The following is a 26,561-nucleotide window of genomic DNA, read 5'->3' on the forward strand; positions in this document are numbered from 1 at the left end:
AAGACTTCACCTCCAGTCCCACAATGATTTGACCACATGTTGCAATTTGCTGTCAAGCTAGCCCAGTAGAGCTGCTTGAAAATTTACAAAGAGAACAGTTGTCCATTGGACAATGCTGATTCCATGGTATCAAAATGATTTGCGGGAATAGACTGAACATGCACCTTTTGTCCCTGTAGAACAGGACCCGGGATGTGGCTGTTCCCTGAGTAGGGGACATCATGGGGAAGAGGCGAGCAGGCAGGTAAATGGGTAGGCCGTGAGAGGCCAGGTCTGAGATGGAGGTTGGAGGCAGAGTTGCGTAGGACATTGATGGCAAGGTTGAGGAGTGATATGGGGTATTATCAAAGCAGAATTTTTAATTGTACAGAAGATGTCGACTTTTTGTTCTGCTTTGGGATGAAAGGAAATTTTGAACTCTTAGAATATCCCACAGAATGGAAATTCTGAGTCTTGGACAGCTCACACCCGGCTACAACTTATTACACAGAAACGCCCTGGACCAAAGAGGTAGCTGGGAAAGCGTTGTGCCTTTGAGGGGGTCTCTAAGTCACAACATCTTAGGACTATTCTAGCAGTTGTACACCTTACAGGCGACCTCTTTGCTGAGGACTCAGCATAACATCAGTATTGTGTGACTTACGAGATTTGATGCTTTTCTTAAAGCCACAGCTCCTGGAATCCTGTGATTACATGAAAATTTCAGCTTTCATTTAATGAAAGAAAAATAAGTTTCATGCCCTTGCAACTCAAAAATGTGACTCTTAAAGGCTCAGAAACCAGAAGGAAATAAAAAGAACCCCCCATTTATTGCTTGTACAATCTCCTTATTTTTATGACAATCTCATGATATTTTGGTGTCTGAATCATGTTGTTTGAACACCGTCAATACCACGGAAGACACAATCTAACTCCCTTCAGCAGGACAGGGGAGAAATAATCACGCCGACACCATACCTTTATGGTTTTTATTTTATTTCACATGGTTTAAAATACAATATGAAATAAGGCTACAGTATATAAAAAATTCTCCATCAAAATGATGTGCCAGCATCAGCAATTAAAACAAAACCAATCCCTCCCTTAAGAATCCATGTTCTGAGGGGAGATTTTTGTATTTTTTTTAAAAAAAACACACACAGACACACACACACACACTGCTACATCTCTAAGCTAGCTCAGTTCTGTTTTTTTTTAAAAAAAGCACCTGCTTTTTCCTCTTTTTTTTTAAATCTTGCTCTTAAATTTTTTTCACTTTTAAAAAATATAAATTATATGAAAATACAAGTTGGAAAATAGTTGAACAGCACAATATAACAATTTTTTTCTCTATGTTTATCAGCTTAAAAAAAATCCCATGTGTAAAAAACAAAACAAAACAAAACAGACATGTTCTTTTACTGAGGCAGCTAATTCCTGGAGATATTCCATTAGAACACATATGTATACCTATATTGAGCATGGATTTGAAATTCTTTGGAATGTAGACAACAGCTCGACTGATGTTCTATAGACCCCCTCAGAGAGACGCATGCCAAGGAAAGCACATTTGCAGTGTTTAGAATGAAAAGAAACTCAACAAGCTCTAATAACCCCACCAAGGTCACCTCCCAAACAGCAATGCTCAAAAAGTGCAGGGATTTGGATGTGTCCTAAATTTCAGATGCATATTGGAAGCTTTTTTTCTTTTTTTTCTTAAATATCTTAACATTGGGCTGGAAATCTCCTGAGAGAAGGTTAAATTTCAGGCCAGTGATGAATCATGATAGAAATGTACGGCTGGAAGAAACCTCAAGAGGACATCTAGGCCAACATCCTATGCTGAGGCAGGACTAAATAAACCTAGACCATTCCTGACAGGTGCGTGATTAACCTGTTCTTGAAAACCTCCAATGATGGGGATTCCACAACCTCCCCTGGAAGTCTGGTCCAGAGTTCACCTATCCGTACAATTAGAAAGATACTCCTAATATCTAACCTAAATCCCCCTTGCTGCAGATTAAGCCCCTTACTTCTTGTCCTTCCTTCAGTGGACATGGAGAACAATTGATCACCATCTTCTTTATAAAAGCCCTTAGTATATTTGAAGACTATCAGGTCCCCCTCAGTCTTCTTTTATCAAAACCACGTATAACTGGGTTCGTGTCCTGTTAAGAGTGGACTCTCACGGAATGATAATAGTCTTCTGGACAGAACCCAGAAGTGTAATTAGTGTAAAAATGATGCACACACATACACATGTGTGTATGTGATTCTATTACACACAAATGTATAGGTGACTTTTGTATAGGTGATTTTGTGTACTATAATCAGCTACACATACACAGCGAGAGATGGGCAAATGCTGTAATGAAAAAATGTCTGTAGATAGCTGTTCAGATTTTTTAAATGAATTCGCTTTGACTGAGGTCCCTTTTCATGATCTTTCCAGGGCATAATTGTACTGGAAGAAAGCTACTTTTAAACAAATGTCGCAGAATATTCCCAACAAGCAAACTTTGAATTCCCGATCACGAGTATTCAACCATACAAAGAATCCTGCCTCAGCAAGGAGGGGATGGACTAGCTGACCTCTTGAGGTCCCTTCCAGCCCTTCATTTCCAGGCTTGTAAGAATTACATGCATAGAATTAGGCTCATCCAGTTGGAAAAATGGGCCCATATCATGTGACTTGGGTGGTGAAGCGCAATATACTGGATATTAAGTACCCACCGTGAACTCCGAGATCAAGAATTAGTCATAAAAATATTTGGAATCAATTAACAGATTTGAGAAATTCCAGAACAAAAAAGATAGGTTTCAGAGGAGCAGCCGTGTTAGTCTGTATTCGCAAAAAGAAAAGGAGGACTTGTGGCACCTTAGAGACTAACCCATTTATTTGAGCATAAGCTTTCGTGAGCTACAGCTCATTCAGTGGAAGCTTACGAAAGCTTATGCTCAAATAAATTTTTCAGAACAAAAGAGAAATTAACTGAATGAAATCTGGTTTAAATATTTGTCCAGGGTGCAATTCACCCCAGTCCAGAGGGGCCAGTACTAGACACCACTTAACCCTTCAAAATAAGACTTGTGCTGGATCTTTGCACAGAGGTGAATTGCAATCCCAGTGCATGCTCTCCTTCACACACATTATATAGATATTGCGTGTATGTAGGTTAACCAAACTTTTTCACACCTCATAAAAGATGCAGTTGGAGGTTTAGGTGCAGGTACACATTTGGCCTTAACTTTATCTCATCTGGGTCACACATCCCTGTTCAATAGTCAACATGCATTTAAAAAAAAAAATCTGCAAATTTCCAGTGTATAAACAGCACACTGTGCTTTCTGTGACCGTGTCTAGCCTAGAAGGGGGGAAAGCAAATTGTGAGTCAAGTCACTACATGTCACCAAGGCTATTCTGTCTGTCGCTTGTTGCATTTACACGCAGGTTGCAATCTGGATGGCAAAGGGTGGTGAGTAAACTTGGCAAAGCATTGGTAGGAGCATGTTGGCAAAGATGGCACCGTTCATTTTGTAGCCCTTCTAGATCGCTTTGAGAACATATCCCTGCACGTTATGGAAACAGATTATCTTGGGTAGAAACAGCTTAATACAGAAAATCTGCTGGCAATCAACCCTCGTGGAATGAATGAGTTGATCAGGTCTGGCAGAAATATTGGGGGTCAGCACATGAACCCCCAAGTCCCAACTGTTCATAGTAAAGTATTACTGACTGACTTTCTGCTTGAACTGAACTAGGGGACCCTGCACTGTGACCAACCCCAGGGGACAGACACTTGCTGGGTGGGTTAGAAGGCAGAAAGAGTGCTGGGATGGTGGGACATCTGCCCCAGTCACTAACACCCTTTACAGGAGTAATCCTGTAAAATAAAAGGTGATGATTTAAGGTCTGGCTAAAAACTGCCCAGAACGGACACTGTAAAATGTGAACCTAGGGGCACTTTCTATGGCTCTATGGAACGTATAAGACCCTAAAAGCCAAGGAGAATTGTGTTACCAGTTGAGAATTGAAAGAGTCCATCTAAAGAGTCACAGGCTACTCTCCTGCTTGGATTTGGGGCCAGTGTATTTTGCTGGAATCACCTCTGGTTCAAGTGGTTCTCTGCCTCCCTGGAAAACAGAGTCTGAAATCTTCCTCCTTATATATCTTCTCAGAAGCGCAAACTAACTCTCTGCACTCAGCTACCACCAACTTTATCACTCAAAAGCTCCATCAAGATGCCTTCAGCCTACTCAAAGTGCAGGGAGCAGCCTCACTAAGCCGTCCCACTACAGCACAGCCCGCCGTACATAGCTATAAATCAGTCACCTTCTGGACGGGCGTTTGACTTCACCTATTCTCTCTTTGCATCTAGTTTTTAGCAGGGAGGAGGAGCACCTGGCCTACAGCAGCACATCGGCATCTTCCTTTGCTTCCTCCAGCTTGAGCTGAACTCCAATCCCCTTTTGCAGCAGCCCTCCTCTCTCACTTCTGCAATCTCTCACCTGCCACAGCTGCCAGCCTCCCTTTGCTCAGGATGCTAGATGAGAACTGCTCTTTCAGAAAGCAGACTGTCCTTTCTTCATTCAGTGCATGCTCCTTTCACCTTCCTTCCATCCCGCTTTCCTTCATCTGCACCAGTCCTCTCTGTATGTCGGATGGGATCATGTCTTAGCCCCAGCCATGTGCTCTGACACCTGGACTTCCCTTGCCCCATAGCCACCATCTGCCTTCAACATTCTTGCTTTAAACGCCCCCCTAATCAGCTTGCTACATTTTTCCGTGTGTTCAGCTTTACACCTACCAGCCTGCTAAGCCAGGCTAAGCTCTCTGACACGCTGGGGCTGACTGAGTTTCAATCAAACAAAGCTTGCTTAAAAATGAGCTCCCTGATATTCACAGAGCCTGAACACATGCTGTTCTTGTAGAGTCCAATGGGAGCTCAGCACCTTTGTGTCAGGGCATCATCTTTCCACAGAACTCAACTGACAGCCTCCCATGGCTTCCTGTTTGACCCTGCCCTCCTATACCACAGTGCTCTGGCTACACAGAGATGGGAAAACAGGAAGCAAACTGGATGTTCAGACTAAATACAAGCGTGTTTTTAGCAACTTTTATTCAGAGCCCAGTTCTGCAGACCTGATATATGATCTCCCATTGTTCTAATTTCCCCTGCATTGATCTACAAAGTCTCTCCACCCTCCTAGTCTCTGTGTTGAATCAATACAGAGCTTCAGAAATTAGTTCAGCCATTAAAGAAAATATATTCGGTTCAAATATTTAATACTGTCCTTACCAAAAAAAAAAAAAGATATATTTAAAGTCGAAAGCCAAAATCCTACAGTCAGACTGGCAGAAATTTGGCAAGACGGGAGGGTCATGGAGCCCAGGCTCCAGCCCGAGCCCGAATATCCACACGGATATTTTTAACCCAGCGGTGTGAGCCCCAGTCAGTTGAGCCAGGCTCGGAGAATTGCTCCTGCAGGAAGGAGCTTGCTGTGCAGATACACACTCCGTGTGTAAGCTGTATCCACACACTCCGGGCTCAAAGGAATTGCTAGCCTGATCCAGCAAAGCAGTTAAGCACATGCTTAACATCAAGCTCATGAATGGTCCCCTCGCTTCAGTGGGGCTATTCATGAGTTTAACCATGTGCATGCGAGTTTCACTGGACTGGGCTTGCGTGTTCAGCATCTTGAGGGATTGTTCCCCATTTGTGAGTCTGAGTTTCCATTTTGGATGTGCCTAGAATGGCTGGCCGTGCATTATTGCAGGCAGCGCTGCTCAAAAATGGAGGGAAAAATCATCGAAAGTTTCCAAATCATCCTTGCTTCACTTTTCATTGTTCAAAGTTTTTCATGATTTTTTTTTTCCCCGAACACACTTCTCCATTTTCCCGTCAGCACTGACTGCGTTCCAAATAGGAAAATGTCAAACCTGAACTTCTTTGCTCAGCTTAGTCACTGGGTGGGATATTAAAAAACAAACAAATTAGCAGTTACTTCAAAGTGTAAAAAACATTCCTTTTACCAAAAAAAAAAAAAAAAAAGAGAAACCCACTTTCTGATTTTGAAAATGATACGTGAAAATGTCAGCAACATTTTCGATACATCAGAAATTTTTAAAACGTGGTTTTGAAAATATGGTGGTCCCCAAAAGATGTTTTTTTAACAACAACAACAACAACAAAGTTTCCTTTTGAGAAATTTCATCCAGCTTTAGCAACAAACAACAGAGCAAAGTGCATGGGGCTCAATGCAAATGCAAAGCATCCTCCCAGAATTTTTGGTGACTGATTTGGCACTCATTTTCCTTCACATAAGATTCAGAGATCATAAGTCAGAGCTCTACACTTCTCCAGTGGGGTCTACATAAACTTTTTTTTTTTCTTCACTGTGATAAAACTCTCTGCTGGCATAACAGAAACATACATACACACACAATATTGCAAGACTGAGATAATCTTAGAGCTTAAGACTATTTAAAAAAAATACTGGCACAAAATTTAATAAAATAAAATTTTAACAAATAATAATTAAAAAAAAATCTTGGTCCCTCCTAAAAAAAATCTGTTCTTTGTAACAGAAAAATAACCGACAGAAAAGCAAAGTAACAAGAACTGTTCTTGTTTTTTCCTATGTCATCCTCTCCCACAAAACAGGAAGTTCCACCTTCCCTTTGTCCCTCCCATCAATAAAAGAACCAATCGCATAATCCTTAGGAATCTTGTCACTTCCTGAATTGTCAGTTTGTTGCACTGGTAACACAGTAATCAAGGGGATCTTTTCGTTAATAATGTTTCCAGATGGTGTGAGATGGGGAGGGATTATTTTAATTTTTTTTAAGTGAGCTGTATTTTTCTGGCTTTCTTAAAACTAAGAAATTCACCCCCCAAAACCTCTCTGAGAACTTTCAGATAAAAAGTTCCATCTTTCTTCTCTCAACCAAACATTGCCAGATTCAGCCAAAAGCTTGACTTTGCCCACCCCTCCTTGCCCCATCAAAAATGTCTAATTTGAGTTGCTCTTGAAAAAAATATAGATAGATATTTAACTGCAAAAAAAAATTTTTTTAAGGTCTCGTCGAATCTCCACACCGACACGACGCAACCTTCCACACAGTCTGGCTGGTCCAATTCACTCATCGGCATCGGGTTTGACGTCCAGCATGGCATGGAGTTCCTCGGGCGTGTAGCCCAGAAGGCTCTGCAGGTCGCAGACGAAACGGTACACGTAACGCTTGCCAGCCGTCTTGTGGATGATGTTCTTGTCGTAGTAGTAGCGAAGCCCACGGCTCAGCTTCTCGTAGTTCATCTTGGGCTTGTTTTTCCTCTTGCCCCATCGCCTGGCAACCTGGAGGAGGAGGAAAACAAAGCTGAAGAAGGGCTCAGAGATTGAGTGTAGATATTAAAATAAGTCTCTTCCTCCTGGCTCGGCTGGGTGATAAGGGGCTGGGAGCTCCTGCCGCTGGGAGAGCTAATGGTGATATGTTTTTTCTCCCCCTCGTCATGAAGAATGAACTCAGGGAGGAGTTGAGTGCCAGCATTTGCAGAAGGCCAGCGGATCAAACCCCTCCTGGGCTGTAGAAACAGCACCCATGGACTCTGCTGGGGGATCATGAAGTGGAATCAGATGAAGACAGGAGATGGGGAAGGGGATAATTTTAAGCTCTTTGGGGCAGTGGCTGTCTTTTTGTGCATACGGCGCCTAGCATGCTTGGGGCCTGGTCCACGCCTGGTGGCCTCTAGAACTGTGCAAATAACATTGAGGGGAAATAGTGTTGGGGAAAACTGAAAAAAAAAATTCAACATTTTTGGCAAATCAAGAAAAATTGTTTCGGCTCCAACAAAACTTTTTTTTTTTCCTTTTACAACATTGCAATATTTTGTTTCAATTTCAACCATTTAAACCATTTTGACTCGTTTTTTTTTTTTTTAAATACAAGGAAAGGACGTTTTGAACTGAAAAATGGAAACGCTTCATTGATCTCGGAATTATCCTTCCTCCCGACAGAGACGATTTGGCAAAAATGACACAACGTGGTGATGCCTTTTGCTGTTGCGGAATCTTTATGTTTCGCCCCCCTCAAGTCCCAACTTTGGTATGAAATATTTCCCCTCGCTTCTGGGTGCCAATGCAATACAATTAATAATTACTCATTAATACTCAGACTTTCATGGGCACTCTCTAAACCATTGATTTTTCCAGAAATTACTGAGGGAGCAACACCCTGCTACCTTAGTCCCCTCCACAGGATCATACTGACATGACTTGTAGCATCTCAGCCAGGAAGAGAGAGGGCGTAGGTTATTCTCCTAAGCATTTTCAGTGGTCTCTGATCAGTTAGAATCGTAGAATATCAGAGTTGGAAGGGACCTCAGGAGATCATTTAGTCCAACTCTCTGCTCAAAGCAGGACCAATCCCCAATTTTTGCCCCAGATCCCGAAATGGCCCCCTAAGGATTGAGCTCACAACCCTGGGTTTAGTAGGCCAATGCGCAAACCACTGAGCTATCCCTCCCCCCAGTTATAATGGGCCATACCTCGTCTGGGTCTGAGAGCTTGAATTCCCAGCCATCACCTGTCCAACTGATGAAGGATTGGCAGGACTTGTCGGTGAGCAGCTCCAGCAGGAACTGCCACAGCTGGATGGGTCCACTGCCTAGGAACGCAAAGAAGCCACAAGTTGTTAAAACCAGGTGAGCCAGAATGCAACAGATGCAAATTTCTTTCCACCCAACCCCCTCCATGGGAAGACACACACAAGCAGATGAATACAAAATGTGTTGAGTGTTTGTTAGTATAGACAGCACTGGGATCTGTGACTCTGGTTCTGTTATATGCTTCACCCCTGACTCGGACGCCTTCAACTCCCTTTCTAAACTCCACGGATGCACTTGAGGCCTTCTTAGACTTCGGGTTTCTTGTGGCAAGGCCTATGATTTCCTCTGTGTTTGTAAATTGTGCTTAGCACAGTGGGAGCCTCATCTGGAATGGGGTCTTTGTGTGCGACCTTAATATTAGTTATTAATATTAAGAGGTGATGTTCACTGTATACAAAAACTGACATCTCAGGGGCCTACAGGAGCAGTCCAAGTGAAGATCTGAGCTGAACTGGCAGTTTGAGAGTTAACTCGTACAGGTAAAGCTGCTTCCTACTGCAGTCTGAGTGGAATGTTCAACCACTGGAATGTTTCACCTCAGTCTAAGTTACATAAAGAGGATTATTTCTTGGCATTAAAATAGGGAGGAATGATTTTTCTGCCACCGAAGCGCTGTCTTCTCTTACGTGCCAAAAAGCTCCCAGCCACTGCTTGAACTCCTACACTATCACACGCTGCCTCCTGACCTTCACATTCTGATCCATGGCTGTGCACGGAGATGCGATAAAGGGGACATAGGTATGAAAATTATTTGGCCTCTCTCCAGGACATGTCGCTGCAGGAACCACCTACATAAACTCGCAGAGAACAAGAGGCAACTCAGTGCAGCTGGCACAGCTATTGCTGCAAGGAATAGGGTTGGCTGGGCAGGTGGGCACCCGGGAAGCAGGAAGGCATTTCTAATGGGCGCGGTAATAACATAACAGAACGGAGGGTAGGCAGAAGGTGGTCTCACAGGTTAGCATCTTGAATAATTCAAAACTTAGAACTAGAGCCTCTGCAAGATTGGAGTGGGCAGACTGACACTAGGGTCTTCTGCACAAAAGGAGCTTGTATATTTTCCAGCAGTGTCCTAGCACATTGGAAATGGAATCCCTCCCAGCCATGACATCCTGAAATCAGCTGGGTCTGGATCCCTTTGTACACTGTGCAGCCTGGAATCAGCAGAAGAGGAGAGCATGCATTGTCCAACCAACTCCTAGATGGCCAGAAGCAAGTTCCCCGGTTGGTTGTTCTCATGATCTATCATCATTGATATGGAGGTGAAGGGTCTGTGGGTGAAGTCTCCTGTGTTATATACATTTGAGTCATAAAAAGCTATTTGCTTTGCAGCTCCATTGTCTTCTAAGTGCCATAAGGGTGCTAATTTTGGCCATCAGCTATTTGTCAAGAAATACCTCAGAAATGGCAATGCACACATGCATCTGCTGTCAAAAACCTCCCAGTGGTCATCTTGTGGACTTCCCTGTTTCTTTAGTACCAGCTGGCACTGTGTGGTGTCCACCTGTCTGCAGTGTGCAAGGTGGTGGCTTTAAACCAGAACCGTCTCTTGGTGACTAACTTTTTCCGTCTGTGTCGGGGATGACGATTCTGGGAGGAGAGCACCACTCATCTGATCAGCTGAAAACAAACAAGCTGCTTGTCAACAGCGATCAGATTCCCAGGGATGCCAAATTCTCCTTGCCCCCCAGAACTGATTTTCCTCTAGGGGGCCTCAGCTGTACTTGGCTAAGGCTGGACAGTTAATTTAAAGGCACTGTACTTCCTGTCTATTTGCATTGTATCTTGCCATGCCTCAGGGCATCTGATTCCTATGTGCTTAAGCACGGCTGATGCCAAGTATGTAACGCATTGCCGTGAGAGATTGTGGCTTTACACACTTTCTGGTAGGTTTTCACTGGATCAGTCACATGCTGAGTGACTCCTAAATACTGATCTCTTTTTTTCACTCATGTCCCAGCCAAAGCCAAAATGGATGCCCTCAAGCCAAAACCTGTCTGATTAGGGCCACACCTAGAAGACTGTGTTCAGCTTTGGGCAACATATTTCCAGCAAGATACTGACACATCTAAGAGGAGCTCAGAAAAGGGCAACGATAATGATCCAGGGGATGACTTGCAAGAAAAGAATTAAATATATAAAGGTGGGTTAGGCAACAGCTAAGGTGAGCGAAAGGAGAACAGACTGACAATGGCAATGGGTGTAAGCCTGAGCTGCCAGAAGGAGTGGCTAATGGAACAATGGGATGAAGTTACTGGATGACAGTTCACGCTGCATGTCAGGATAAAATTCCTGCCAGTGGGAATGGGAGGATGCGGAATAATCTCCCAAGGGATGTGATGGACCATGTCCTATTGCCTTTAGAGTCGTAGATTCCAAGGCCAGAAGGGACCACTGTGATCATCTAGTCTGACTTCCTGTAGAACACAGGCCAGAGACCTGCCCCCCAAGAATTCCTGCTGGAACAAATGCAGATCTTTTAGAAGAAACATCCAACTTTTGATTTAAAAATTGCCAGTAATGGAGACATTTAAAACTGTTGGAAACTAAACAAACCACTAGTAGAGAGGGAACCATCCTGCCTGGTGACGGGACAGACTAAATGGGACCTAATGTGTCTTTTCTGGCTTTAGAGCCAATGGGCTCAGTTCTGATCTCACTGCAGTCCCATCTTGGTGTAACTCCAATGACTTCAGTGGAGCTACTCCTGATTTACTAAGGTGTGAGAGCACATTGGGCCATGAGAACAGAGGTGCAAAAAACTACCATGGCAGCCAGCCTCAGAGCCCAGGTCTACAGACTCTGGCTCAGGCTATGGCACCTCTTGCTGGAGCTCAGACACTGAGACCCACATATCAACTGACAGAACTAAAGCTCCAACCTGGATGGGAATGTCTACACTGCTATTCTTAGCACCTTATCGTGAACCTTGTGAACTCAACTCTGGGCTCAGAGAGCTGCTGCTGTGGGGGTATTTTTGTTAGCTTGTTTGCAGCATAGATGTACCGTGATAGATTCCTGACTATCCGCTAGCTATTCTTTTATTTAAAGAGTATCTGAGTGATTCTGAGACTCTTGGTTATCAGTGCATTGATATGCAAACCAAATCAGGTTCATAGTGTCTATCTTATCCCAGACATGAACAAGAGAAATACGACATTCTGCAGGGAAATATGTGAGCAAACTGTCCTCGGCAAGGCTTTGCCAAATATTGGCTCAGAGGATTTTGTTACACACTGTCTATATTTAGTAGGGATTGAGCAGCAACCACACTTCCCAGAGCGCTACACTGGGGAAGCTCAGATAGGGACTTTGCAGCTGCCTGTATTATAATGGGCTGATCCAGATGCTTCCAAGCTTTGGGGATCCCAGCTTTGCCACTCGAGCGTCTTGCTAACATTCTGAATTACAGCTCAGGGGGGTGCACGGGTAGAAGATTAATTCATCCATCTGTAGTATGCCAGCCAGGCAACATAGGTGGATGCTGCTGAGGCTGAGCAAAGTGAACAGATTCTAGCCCTAAAGAGACAGAGAATTCCCCTTGTGGATGGGGATGTCCCAATGTCAAATATACCAACCGAACCAACTTCTGTGCCTGCCACTGTCACTGGGGAAGGGGAAGTGCCAGGGGTGAAAGAGGCAAGGAAGAGCAGGCCAGAGCAGATGCCTCTACACCAATGCTCCTGTACAGTAAGTTAGAGCAGCTCCTTAGCTGCTCTAACTAATGTCTGGGCAGGCTGACACTGGGATGCAGAGTAAAAAGAAGACCAGTATCTCCCTATCCTGTTCCAATTAATGGGAGGGGCTGTAATTAAGCATTCATTGAGACAAGTGATTGCCCTGGCCTGGCACATCACCAGGTCACACCAGCTTTAACGAGCACTTTCGAGGCTTTCCAAGCTTCCAGAGAGAAATTTCTCTAACCTTAGGCCAAGGAGCCCCGTGCAGTTAGCATGTTCTCCTCGCACTCTGCTGCCAGCTGGCATGCAGAGGTGCAGGGAAGCCCAGCAATTTATCACTGTAAGCGGCATGGAATCACATGGCGCGGCATCCTGCAGGATGTTTTTTTCTTTGCTGGAGGGAACGCTGTCCAATGGCTAGCGCAGAGGACTAGGAGTCAGGCTCCACAGGGTCGATTCCTGGCTGCCCACTGGAGGATCAGTAGTCTGAAAATGAACGTGTTTACTGCATGGCTAGCAAGCAGACTTCAGCTCATGCACACATGCACCGAGCCATACAGAAGCATCACAGCCCTGCTGCTGCTGGGGCAACACCTTGTTTGAAATGTCAGAGAGTCAACAGATGCAGGAGGCAGCAGGAACTAACATACACGGCTTGTCTGAGCCTGTGCGACAGAGCACAGCTCCGGGGAGACGGCATTATCTGGCACCACCTCTCTCGGTATTTGCATCTCTTTCCTAGAGAAGATTCAATTGTTAAGAAAGGGAGCTATGAGCACTGAGGACGTATGATGAATTGGGCTATACGTGAGTTATAGTGAGGATGGGATCTGGGATGAGCATCTTGGAGAATGAGGCTCTCATCTCGTCATGGAACAGGCATTAATAATGGGTGAGATTTTCAAGGGCTCAAGGGAGTTAGGAGCCCAGGAGCTGGGAACCTAACTCCCCAAGGCATTTTTTAAAATCCCAGCCAATAAGACTCAGCACTGACACGGCGTTACATTTTCAAAGTGCTGGGTGGTGCAGGTAGCTAAGGAACACGTGTTTGTTCTCTGCGATAGGCACCTTCATCTCTCCAAGCACTCAACACCTTATCCCTCTAGCGGCACCTGGTGACCCATCTCCCACATCTTCTGTTCCAGCCTTCATCGTTCTCCCACATCCCGGATCCATCTAGCCGAGCAGGGGGGCAGTTACCAACTACGATACTGGAGCCCAGATCTGCGGTAAATCGACACGGCTCTGTTGATTTACACCAAGAGAGGAGCTTGCCGTTGATGTTTCTAAAAGCCAATTGCCAGTGGAATATTAAGAAGAATCATTAGGAAATGAGGCAACTTCAATACTGACTGGAAAAGACTTCTTTCCCGGTGACACAAGCAGCCTCTGAAACTAGAGGAGACCCCCAGCATCCCTCTGCTTCTGCTAGTCCTACAGTCCCCCCACCTGTGATTTCAGATTCTCAGCTGGTGTAAATTGGTGCAGCTGTGCCCTACATGAGACACTGGCCCAAGGCGAGGCAGAACCCCCAGCTAAGATGCAGCCCTTCCCGGGAGGGCCAGACAAGCCCCATGCACTGCTGACCTCATGCGGAATATCCCGAGACAGATATCAGCCCTTGGACACAGATGCAAGTAGGGAGGGTGCAGACACAAGCTGCCTTTTGTGATGGGGTCGCTTCAAACACCTCTGGGAGCTTTCAGCCATGCCCGGAGGAGGGTTCGCTGAACCCACTCATTTCCATACGAGCCCTGGAAAGATGACAACCTCACACGCACACCACCCCCAAGGCAAGGCCTCTGAATTCTGGGCTGTCCCTTGAGTGCAGCCTGATGACCTTTGTCCCTGGTAGGAAGGGAGGGCGTGCTAAGAATAGAGCCAGTCAGAGGGGGCTCACATGCTAAATGTGACTCACAATGGCCGCCCTGTCTCGCCTCCCTCACAGTGAAGAGCATTGGGGAGCATCATGCATTAGGAATTCTTGAACGTCATGGGGAAAATATGCCTCTTAAGCCTGGTTATGAAATGCTGCCACAGTGGGAACCCTGTCTGAGCAAAGCCTCTTTGCACACATGCTCCTGGGCATGCATTGCACGAGTCCTAGCCAGGTCACTTTCCCAGGTTGTCCCTCTGCCTCTGCCTTCCCATGGGGCTGCTAGGAGGTGGCTTAGAAGGGAACTTCTGTGGCCCTCAGGATTTCAGCTGGCTGTCTGCACAGGGGAGAATTTCACCTCCTGAGCAGATTCTCCCCCTGTAGCCTCCCACTGGCAGCTGTACCATCTTGGCCTACAATCTCACTGGGTCTCGCCAGCTAAGCACCGCTGGGCCTAGTCATTCCAACAGGGGAAAATGCAGGTGGATGCAGGAAGAGATGCTGGTGATAAAGTAGGCGCCACTCTTCTGGACCAGCGCTGAAAGAAGGTATGCTGCAGCATGGTACTATGGGGTGCTGTGCTATTCACAGTGCTCGCTTTCCAAGGAGATGCAAAGCCCAGACCCAAGACACATGAGGCCTAAATGTGCCTGGGCCCTATTGCGAAAGAGTTTGTTAACCCCAGCTTTTAAACAAAACTCTACCATGGTCAGTGAATTCTGCCTGCCTAAATTCCCCCTGCAGAGTGAAATGAATGTGGTATGCTTCACTTCCTGCCCTACACTGTTGCTGGTGAGCTGTTAAACAGCTCCATAGCCCACCCCAGAAGTGGGCACATTTCAGTAGTGTCTGATGTGGTTACAAATCACTTTTAGATGAAAGCATCTGTTATAACTATGAGGCGTTGCTAGAAACACAGCGATCTGTTGCAACATTGGGTTTTTATGAGGACTTTAGGAAGGGGAACTTCTGGGGTGCTATTAACAGTGGGCTTCAGCCCAGAGGGGCAGGCAGGCCTCGACTCAGGAAACTTGCATCACTTCACAAGTGCTTGCATGAGTAACAGATGGAGTTTACACCAGGGCAATGTACTGTGGTAAATCACTGGTTCAAGCCCTCTCTTGCACTGAATCTACAGGTGCAATGAATCTACAGAGACTATTTGCACTAGTGTGGCTATATCTGTAGAACTCCCCCTCCATGCTTCTTTCCTCCCTCCCGCCACCAGCATAGACAGGCCATTACTTTACATGGTAAGGCCCTATCTGAAACATGTCACCCCACTCCTTCTCTGGCTGATTTTCACACCCCCTCCCCCAATGACATTGTTTGAAAGAAACAAAACAAAAAACGAGAGCTGCGCACCTATTCTTTTTGCTGTGTGGTTTGTGGTTCCAACCAAACACAACAAGTGGGCATAGCAACATCTCCAGAGCGGCCTCCCCTTCTGTCATGCACTGACCTTGGCCTGGACCTCCTATGTCAGAGCTTCAGAGACCAGTGTAATCAGGAGGGGCTGAGGCCTGTTTGCTGGCCCTGGGCAGGTTTGGGCAGTGGTGAGGGTGTACCTCTGCATTTCATCCCGCATATCAACCATGGGCAATTCTTCCCTGTCTCTCCCTCACCAAATTTTGCTTTGGTAGGAGCATCCTAGAGGAACATCAGAGATGGATCTCAGTGGCAAAGTTCAGCTCCAGACTGCCTCAAAGTTTGGGTCTGATCAGAGCCAGCGTTTTGGTTTGGGATCATCCCTAGTTTCAGAAGAATCCAGGAAGCATCCACGGTGGAGCATGCAAGCTAGGGAGCACCAGCCCACATGACAGGTGGAGGGTGGATTGGGGGGGTACTGATGAGTCTCAGGCCTCTGTCATGAAGGTGGCACTGGGAGTCCAACATACTATCTGTGTTCATGGCACCCAAAACCTGCTATGCCATAGTCTGATTAACTGCTCTGAGGAGTGACTAGTAAAACGGTATCACTGAAGAGTCAACTCTGAATTGCAAAGGTCATGCTGCTCGGTGGTTCGGGCTGTACATTTTTGTTTTAAAAGCTGAGCTATGGTCATGGTTGGGCAGCATTGCATGGGGCTGATTTTACTGTCATTTGCATATGTCTGGCAGGTGTCACATGGACCACTGAACCAAGCCCGGGCCCCATCCGCTGGGTTCCACCTTAGGGTGAGAAACGGTCCTTGAAGAGCCGCTTGCAGTGGAAGCTAGAAGCAGGTCGTAGGGGAAACTAGGATGTAAAGTTATGCTTGAAATCATCCCTCAACAGCAGGTAAAGTTCATACTGAACCGGAATCCAAACAGGGTAGGCAAGGAAACAACCACTTGCCCACAGCCGCCTGCCCCTAAGAACAGCCACTTTCTGTCTGTCCGCCAGAGGCAACTGAATGCACTTATGAACTCTCACAGCTGACCCACTCCAGCTTCACAGGGATGGCCGACTTCACCCTTCTCCAGCAGCAGAGAGTAGTCAAGAATGCCATCCGGACTCTGCCTTTTCTCCCCAAGAAACTGCACTGAATGTAGATGTCCAGGCTGCCACATTCCATGTGCCTCCCTGAGCATCTCTTCCTGTGACTTGAGAGGAACCGAGAACAGCGCAGTTAACAGGCTTTCTGACGTTGGCTGGAGAGATCACACTTCCCCCCCCCAACCCCATCAGATCGCACCTGTCGGGCCTGTATGTTTCAGCCGGCAGCGTGGGTGGCAGCATGAAGAGGAGGAGTATGCAGATCTCCTAAAGAGACCCACTTTCTTCGATGCTGTTGTTTCTTTCTTGTAAACCAGCAGCTGTGTTCTTTCACTTTTAAATGGAACAGGCAATCCTCGCTCAGAAATACCAACTTGTCCAATATGGGCCCCTGGCTTTTGCAATAGGGAGAGGGATTTGCGGGGAGAGAAGGGTTTTCCAATGCATATTCTGGAGACATCTGTCAGACCTTTGGCAGTTGGGGAAGGGGAGGCTCAGGTCTGGATCTCAGCTGAGCAAAGTGGTGGTGACACTTGCAGGAGTGATTCGTTCAATGGAAATGCTTCTGCATGTATCACGGAGCTGAAGTCTCAGGGGAGCCAGATAGTCCCCTGCAGTCTCATGGTGGCTGTCTTCTTCCCTGACAGCACAGTAAAGACATGGCAGCACTTCTGTCACTAAGAATGAAATTAAGACCATGCATACTAGTGCCTAATTTGCATAATTGCGTAATACTCTTGCATACTAATGCATGCTATTAATTAAGACCCAGTATACTATTATTTGGGGCTATAAACACCTTAGGCACCAGGCTACTCTCTAAAGCACCTGTAACTTCTTACTCATTAGTGATGGCCTAAGACTCAGGAGATCTAGGTTCAGTTCCTCATTCGACCACTGATCTGCTGTAAAAGTTTGGGTAAGTTGCTTCATCTCTCTGGGTCTTGCTTCACCATCCATGAAATGGCGGGGGGTAATTGTTCTGCCTTGTTTATTTAGGTTCTAAGCTCTTTGGCCAGGAGCTGTCTTTGATCAGGTCTCTGTACAGTGACTAGCACAACAAGGCTCTGAAATCAACTAGGTTCCAGGCACTACTGCAGAACAAATAATAACTCTATGGAAAGCCACAGCCAAATGTCAGGGGCTTTGCAGAGAAGCTGACGCACTAGGCCTTGTGAAGCGAACACACCCCACGTTTCTGCTCTGTGTGCTATTTTGTTTGCTGGAGACCAGCCCACAGTGGTGCAGGCAAGTGACCACAATGGGCAGAAGGAGGTGTGAAGTACTAGATTGTCCCCTTGGCTAAGAGATCAGTGGCTGAAGTGGGTCAGGCTAAAGATTCCCGGCACGCATCATGGAAAAAACAGGTCACAGAAATCAGAGAGATTTAAGAGCTAACTCATTACATTGGACCAGTGCAGCTTTGTTCTCTCCACTATGTTCTCCAGTGTTTTGTGTGTCCAGTTTTAAAAGCCTCAAGGGTTGGAGGTTCTACTGCTTCCCTTTGGGAGATCATTCCAGAGTCGAACAGGTCTCACTCTTTGACCCGACTCGCCCTACTGTAATGGAAGAGTTGTGTCAAAATCCCCTAGGCTGCTTTGAAAATCTCAACGCTGGAGCTGGCGTTTGGGCACTGAACTTTGAAAATGCCCCCCCCCCAGTAGGTAAGGGGAATCATCTTTCAGAAGAGCAGTCTCAGCGGACCTAGCTATGTCCCTGTGAGAGTGGAAACAGGTTAGAAACTGAATTTTCATGAATTCTTGCGAAGTTACATTCTTCCCCCAAAGATAAGAAAATTGCATCAACCTCTCCGAGCAACCATGGCAACTTGTTAAATTAGGTCAAGATGTGGGGGCAGATAAGGCGGCTTTGAAAGTCTGCTCGCTAGCTTGAGTTACGAACACATCAAATGCAAGCTGGGCTTCCGCCAGAATGCACCTTCTCTACAAACTGTGCGCCTCCTAGGGCTGATACCATCGGCGTGCTGTTTCTCTTGTGATAAAGCACACCGGCACCTCCCAGTGCCATCGGCAAAGCAGGCTCTTGAGAACAAAAGCCAAATGATATTTTCAATGTCTTACATACAAAACAGGGATCGCGGCCAAAAATACTACGCGCTTGCCCAATGTCTTTGCTCAGAGGCGCTCAAAGCGCTTGGCAAACATCAACGGAGCCTTGATGCATGGGTAAAGATTGTTGTGCCCATTTTACAGGATGGTGACCCGAGGCATGGAGACTCAGACCTCCTCAAGCCACTATGTGAGTTGGTGACCGAGTGAGGAATAGAACCCAGGAGTCCTGACTGCCAGTCCCCTGCTCTAGCCGCTAGAGCCCACTTCCTTACCAGAACTGGGAACAGAACCCAGCATCCTGACTCCCAGGTCTCCTGCTCCAACCACTAGAAACCCCTTCTCTCCCAGCACTAAGAATAGAACTCAGGAGTCCTGACTTCCACTTCGCCATCCCATTTGCCCTGTTTTGCTTTTCTGCTATTTATTATTATTTTTATATCGGGAAGCCCTGTCCCTTCCCAGTGGGAGCTCTGGGCATTATCTCCTGGAGCGGAGGAGCTTGTGAAATACCAGCATGTTTCTGGGCTCACCACTGTCTCTATTAATTTAAAAGCTGCAGCATGCAGTAAAACCAGAGGTTGTAAAGGCCCATTATAAAGATGGCCTGAACCAAAACCTCAGCTCCAAACACCCCCAGACTTCGGAAGTGTCTTAATCCAGATTAGAATTTTGGAGGCTCAATTCTCCTCTGCTTTGGAGCTTGTTTTGTCACTTGCGCCTGGGCAAAGTGATTGTATCCTGCAACCAGGTCCACATGGCTGCATTTTATACCCACGCTGTATTCCCTTTTCCGGGTGTAAATGATGAAAGGAAATGCAAGGCCCTGGAGAATCAGGGGTCTTTATAATCACACCTCTGGATTGACACATCCACAAACTTGATCTGCTGCAGCATTTGTCCTACAATAATGAGGCAGGTCCAGTCCCTTACTAAACTGAGCTCTAAAGACAGCAACTCCACTAGACTGAGCAAAGGCCAATGACCTAAAGCCATGATTTTCACAGTGACTGGTGATTTTGAGTGCCTCAATTTCCAGGGGACCCAACCTAAGATGCTTGTAAAGAGCCTGGCTTTCAGAGGACAGGTGCTCAGCACTTCCCCAAAATCAAGCCCCTTTAAGGTCTGGGCACTGAAAAATGGAGGCATCCCAAATCACCAGTCACTTTGGAAAAACCTTGGGTCTGGTGTTTAGGGATTCCCCTCCCCCCCTCACTTTGGAAAAACCTTGGGTCTGGTGTTTAGGGATTCCCCCCCCCCCCGATTCAAAATGGTATTTGAAACTTGGCTAGGGAGATTACCATAAAAGCATGCATGTTTCTTACATTAACATGTAGCATGCAGCATTTGGGTTGTAGTCAAGAGTGCTTTTGTATGGGAATAAGTAAAGATGGCACTTCTTGGAGGCATGAGTCCAAAGAGATGCTCTGGACTGGTGGCAGTGCTGGGTGGAATAAAGGATCTAACCCGTTACGGAGATTGGCATTCTGGTTTTTTGTCCAGGGTCCATCACATCACACATAATAGTGAAGTGAAATGCCTGGGTTTAGTTTGGGGCAGACAGTGAGGTGAGGGTAGTTCAGTTTCAGCATTGGACGGTGCACCCAGGGCTCTTTAGGAGACCCTTGGCCTTCTGTTAGGCACATGCTCTGTGTTCTATACATCCTAGCTATTGACAGCTGATTATGAATACAGCTGAATGAGTCAAAACAATCTAAAAGAAAATTCACTTTGGGTTAAATGAAATGCTTTTTTTTTTGCCCCAAAATGAACTGGTGGGTTTTTACCTTTCTTATTTCTGTCATTTAAAATAAATCTACCTAAACATCTACTCCAAAATGTCAACAACAAAAAACAAAAAAGGCAAAACACGGCATTTCAAAAGCGTCAAAACAAAATTCTGTATGCAGTGTTGTTGTACCATGTTGGTCCAAGGATATTACAGAGACAAGGTGGGTGAGGCAACATCTTCTATTGGACCAACTTCTCTCTCACCAACAAGAAGTTGGTCCAATTAAAGATATTACCTCACCCACCTGTCTCTCTAGAACAAAATGCGTTGACTTTAAAAATAAATATATATATATTTTTTTGGTCAAATCTATTCACCGAATTTGAGCCAAATTCACAAATAGTTTTGGTCGAACAGAAACCGTCTTTTTTTTTTGAGAATAACCTATCTGTCTGAAAAACTTTGCCCGGCTCTAAATTATGAGCTTCAAAGCTGGAGAGAAACAGCACAAGCACTTGTAACTAGGGAGAGGGCACAGTCTCAAGACCTAGCTCAAGGCAAAACTCCTACTGACTTCAGGACTCTGATGAGCAGAACAAAGATTGAGCAGAGCTTCCCTTGATGCTGGGGAAGGGGAAAGGCTTCTCCCTCTGTATGGTCGGCTGTCTAGAAGATTCAGTCAAGTTTCTGCGAAGAGTCTGACCACACTAGGTCTAGAGTCACATTGTATGAGTGGGCTTTGGAAAGGGACTCACATTAGATGCCTCCCTGACACATATTGGCCCCAGCAACCCTGCTAAGTGTCTCCCATTGAAGAATGTGATGGCACCGAATACGAAGAGGAAGGGTATAAAGCAATGGGAGGAAACTGATCAAAGGAAAACATAGGCCTGATCATCAGCATAAAATGTCCTAAAACGTTTGCCACTGCTTGCAAAGTAACTGTACATGAAAATGGGCACTTGGGTGCCCTGTATTGCATATGCCAAGACCCCCTACTGGAGAAGAGAGTATGGTCCTGTACTCAGAGAGCGTGGGACTGGGAAACAGGAGATCTTGATTCTATACCCAGCTCTGCCCCAATTCAGCAACATACTTTTGTGCCTCAGTTTCCTCCATTGAATGGGGATTGGCACGAGTGCTTTGGGCCGTCAGGATTCCAAAGCACTTTGAGATTCCCGTGGTGAAAAGCTCTATTAGAAGTGGAAAGAATTCATTGGCTTGGGGGCAAAATAATGCCAGGGCCTACTTTGTGGAAACAAATTAAGTGTATTATGGAATGGAGCCATAATGAATGTACGGTACGATGTCGCATGGCCCCTCCCACAGGTATATGTTTCACTAGTCATGTCCTATAGGGCAGTATCTAACACAGGAATGCAACATGATTCAATTGGTTTTTTTACACTGGTCACTTAAAAGACTCCCATTCAGTCAGCTGGGTTGATGTCTCTCTAAAATTAAAGCTATAGCAACAAACCACTTCCTTTTTACACATAGCTCCAAAAATTATCTTCCCACCTCCCCCTCATCCCCCCCGCAAAAAATAAAATTATCAGCCCTAAGAGGAACTGTGTGAGTGGGTGGAGATTTCTGGGAGGGTCTCACCTCAGGATCTGCTCTGAGCCTCTTGATCTTTATCTGCACATGCTATTTCTGCCTCATGACTCCTCCAGCACACAGCTGCCACCAGTAGGTGCATGAGAGGTCACTATTCGTGAGTGGAAGTGGACCTGACAAAAGATACTGGGCCACACCTCTTTGGCTCTTTGATCTAGGTTTCAAATAAGTTCTGAAGTCCGATCAACTTCCCCCCTCCCCTACTTCCCCCCCCCCCCCCCAAACTGAAAAATCAGTACAAAGTTCAATAACAAAATCTGCTTGCCTAGATTCCGAAACAAATAAGGACAAAATGTTCCAATATTGCAGGGGAAAGACCCAGCCATCCACACCCTTGAAAAGCTCTCCACGGATTGTGTGCATGCCCAGGGTCCCATTCTGCCAGCCTTGCTCACAGTGAGTAAGGACAGATGGAGGCTGGTATTGCTCCTGGAGTACTGTGCAACATAGCGTCAGAAAGAAGCACTTCACGGATGTATACGGCCTAATTCTCCATTGCCATACACCTGTTCAAAGCAAATGGCAGGTGCTAATATTCGGTGTATAGGACAGCATAAAGGGTGAAGCCATGACAAAATCAGGTTCTTTATACCTCCATCACTTTCCATTCCCAAGGCTAAAAAAGCATTTCACAACCTATACTCAGACTGTGCAGTGCCTCGCAAAATGCAGCCACCTCTGGGGTTGAGGGCTGCAGAGAAGTGGACGGCACACTGCATAACAGTACGGAGAGGTGAAAAATTGTCCTAGATGATGATGAAAACACCTACCTTGAAAAGTAAGGGGCCTGGCTCTCCAGCGCCTGGCACATGGTGTATTCACAGCTGTGCAAAGTAAGGGTAAACCGCTATTGGACTCAGCAAGGTGGCAATTTTGCACCTGCTTTGCACAGGTACAAATGAGACCAACACCGACCGGCTCAAGAGACATGATGGGATAACAGGGACTCTCACCTCTAGGTCACTGCTAGGAATCTGCTCCCACAGCAATGCCCAAAAGCTATTTTCTTCCAATAGATAGTTGGAGACTGAAGTGAGATGGCCAGTGAGATGGGCCCATGTCACGACACTGGGACCCAGACTCTGGGTATCTCCAAAGTTATGGGGTATTTGGACCAGCCTCCTCCACAGACAGGGAACTGAGGTAAAATGCAGACCCTGATGCAGGTTCCCAGAGTACAGGGCTGAGCTCATCTGTAGTTGGTGCCTCTCAGTCACACTCCTAAAGGTTCACATCCCAAACGCCATCACTAAGACTGGTGTGCTGGAGGCCACTCGAAGGGACCCATTCATCTCTCCCCCTATAGACCCCATCCCTCTCAGTCAGGGCTGAGACCCATAAACAAGGGGGGATGGTTTGCTCACTGCACCTGTCCTGCGCATCAAGACCTCCAGTCTCCAAGTCAGCCAATCTCACCCCTTTCACCAGCCCCAGATTCGCTTCTGAATGGAACCCAAGAGCTGTCTCGGAAAGGCTCTGCCCTGGGGCAGGTGACCCTACCTGTGTAGCCAGCGAGGGCAGCAGCAGGAATGACTGGTTTGTCCTTGTTCATGTCAGCCCGGTCTCGAACATAGTCCTTGAAGGTGCCTTTGGGCTTGTGGTTGGGCAGCGCCGCTGGGTAGTCCTCAGAATCAAAGCTGTCGTATGAGGGGACGCGCTGAAGGCTCTGGAAGGACGACTGGCTGTTCCAGGACTGCGTCAGGCGGTCACAGCTGTCATAGCTCTCTATGCTCTCGAAGGAGTCCTGGCCCCCTAGTTTACCTGGCAAGCAGAAGGGAGAATGAGAATCACCCGGCCTGCGAGGAGGCAGTTTAAATGAGATCCACAAATCAAGGTCAGGAGTCGGACAACGCCCCAGGTGTGTACTCCATCTGCCAGCCAGGCAGACAGCAGAAGGAGCCACAGCCCTGCTAACTACATTCAGCTCCAAGCCAGACAAGACACTGCTGTCCCAATGTACTCTGCCCCTCAGAGCAAATGTTAATCGAGCACTGACATCCATGGGGCTGGTGTATCATTTCTGTCCCCATGTTACAGAGCAGGGCAATCTGAGGCACACAGAAGTGAAAGGACTCGCTCCAGGTCTCAGAGTGAGTCACCTAGAGCATCGAGGAAAGAACCCAGGAATCCAGACTCCAAGTCTAAACCCCAGATGCAGAGAAATACCCTGAACTGCATCTGTGGCCACCTAAATTTGACCCACCTTCTGAAAGGGGATTGCGCTGGGTCTTGAAGAGAAATACACCACTAAAACAGACAGGCAGGACCACATGTTCCAAAGACAGGTGTGGAAGCTACAGCCACAATGTAAAGGTGCAGAGGAAAATCCTAGATCCACACATGCAGGATCTGGGTTTGAATCTCCTGACCTGAGCCCACACGATAGGCCTGCACGACACTTTACAAAGCCCTGGAGAGCTTACATACAACCAGGTACATTCAGAGAGTAAATTATGCAGTTGCACATTCCAAACAGTGTAAGCAGAGGTATGATTCATGCCCTGTGCAGAAGGCTGGCACAAGGTCCTGCTAACCCTCATTCTCAGTTTCTTTGCTACAAGACTCTGCTGCCCCGTTTTATTGCAGGAAATCATAACAGAAGCTCTTAGCACCCCAACGCCCCCAAGCAGCAGTAAACCAAGGGGGAAAGATGTGGGTTGAGAACTATTTTTTCTCCTCCATTAAGATGCTCACATCTGGGCTACACTTATGCGACTGATTGTTTTCTATACAGAGAGCAATATATTAGGGGCCAATTCCTCAGCCAGCGTAAAGCAGGGAGCTCTGCTGAATTCAATGGAGCAATGTTGATTTACACCAGCTAAGGATTGGGTTCCCTGTATTTAAAAAAAAAAGTTCAGGGGGCTAAAAAGGGACCCAAAAATAGCCTTCAACTGCACTCTCTGGGTTCCCTTACTCTGCCTGTTGCTCAACCTCTTTGCTGACAAGCTAAGAGCGTAACAGGATCATTCAAGTTCATTAATTTCCCAAACTAGGCTAAAAACAGCTGCTGGGATTGTGTAAGAGCTCCTGGAGAAATTTCCACTGACTGAACTGCCTGCGGCTCAGACCCAAATAGTAAATCTCACAGGGGAAAGGAGGGTGGAATGGAGCTGGCATGCTCACCCAAATATTTGTTGTGTTCTAGTTTAAACAGCTCTCGCAGCAAAAAAAGCTTAACTAATGCGGGTGAGAAAGCCTATTGACATTTTTTTCAATGACTGAGGGGCTGAGTTTTAGGACATTAGCTCCCATTCATCCTAATGGTGTGCTGACTCTGAAGCCTAATGACGATGATGATTTATATGTCAATAATAATTATTTCACTTCTGTCTTGAAGGACTTCAAATTTGAGGTCCCAGCGCAGGTCCATCTCTAATTTAAATTATTTTACTACAGGTGACGCAGGTAACGATGCCTATAATTAAGATTGGCCAACACTTTCCAGTTATAATTCCTTGTTTTCAGTTGCTTATAACTTGCCAAATTTCATCGATTTGGGCTGAAAATGTCCATACTTCAAGCTGCTATATTTGGGGGGCGAAAAATTTCAGCAAAAATGATTCAGCATTTTCTCAGAACAGGGTTAGAGAAAAAGTGCTTTGCCCATGTTAAAAAAATCATACAACCATTTTGTTGAGAAGCTCTAGCCCTTCCATGCTTTGTACCAGGAACTTGAAATTTGGCAGGGAGGTCAGGCCTTTTGTCATCTATGTGAAAATCCACCTACATTCAGTCAAGTTATGAGCCTTTGAAAAAAATTCTCTAAAGATTCTATCTGCCCTGAGCATGCTAAGGTGGAGAAAAAAGCATGTGATCATGTAATTAAAGACTGTATCATAAGGCATCTGCACAAGGGGGCCAAATTCAGGTTGCATGGGTAGCCTTAATTCTGGCATTCCTTAGCTTTTAAAGGCTTGAATTTGCAACCTTAACACCCTTCTAATGTTGTTTTTGCATGGAAATTATAATAAGCTTATAATAATAAACTTGGGGGCCGGATACCCATTTATACTAAGTCCCCTTGAATATCACTCTAGCAGTATTAAGGGATCTTATCCCTAATATATTTACACCAACATGGAGGGTGCATTTACACTATTAGAGCAGGATTTAGTGTCAACCAGGATCCTGACCACTGTGTTTCTTCAATCACAAATGAAATGTTAAGGGGATCACTGATAGAGGCCTCTCTCTATGATCCTCTTTCCCTAACACTAGGTTGAGAGGCTGTTATGTCAAAAGAACACCCTTCCCTTGAGGCTTGTGGGGCCTGTAGGCCGGTATAAGATTGAGTCATGATAGTGAAAGTATTTCAGTAAGAATTACCAAGACGCCTGCTTTAAAGTTCAAGAGAAGAGAAGGAACCAAATTAGAAGCTGATCTGCAAAAACAGCCCTTGCAAAAGGGCTTGCCTAAAATTGCAACACAGCTGCCCCTTGGCTTGCCACATTCTGCCT

At 46.0% G+C, this 26,561-nt stretch overlaps 1 protein-coding gene across 3 annotated transcripts in view; it reads right to left on the reverse strand.

Moving 5' to 3' along the window:
* Nucleotides 1–958: 958 nt before the first annotated feature.
* Nucleotides 959–26,561, reverse strand: part of ETS1 (ETS proto-oncogene 1, transcription factor) — a 122,581-nt gene continuing 96,978 nt past the window's right edge. For all 3 annotated transcript variants that reach the window (XM_073320614.2, XM_073320613.2, XM_073320615.2), the window contains 3 exons: nt 23,602–23,862; nt 8,526–8,644; nt 959–7,335 (listed from right to left, as the gene is read on the reverse strand). In XM_073320614.2, coding sequence (XP_073176715.1) covers nt 7,120–7,335; nt 8,526–8,644; nt 23,602–23,862 — 596 coding nt within the window. In that variant the 3' untranslated portion in view covers nt 959–7,119. The remainder of the gene's footprint in view (nt 7,336–8,525; nt 8,645–23,601; nt 23,863–26,561) is intronic.

This window comes from Lepidochelys kempii, chromosome 22 (assembly GCF_965140285.1).
Source record: "Lepidochelys kempii isolate rLepKem1 chromosome 22, rLepKem1.hap1, whole genome shotgun sequence".
Taxonomy (NCBI): Eukaryota; Metazoa; Chordata; order Testudines; family Cheloniidae; genus Lepidochelys; species Lepidochelys kempii.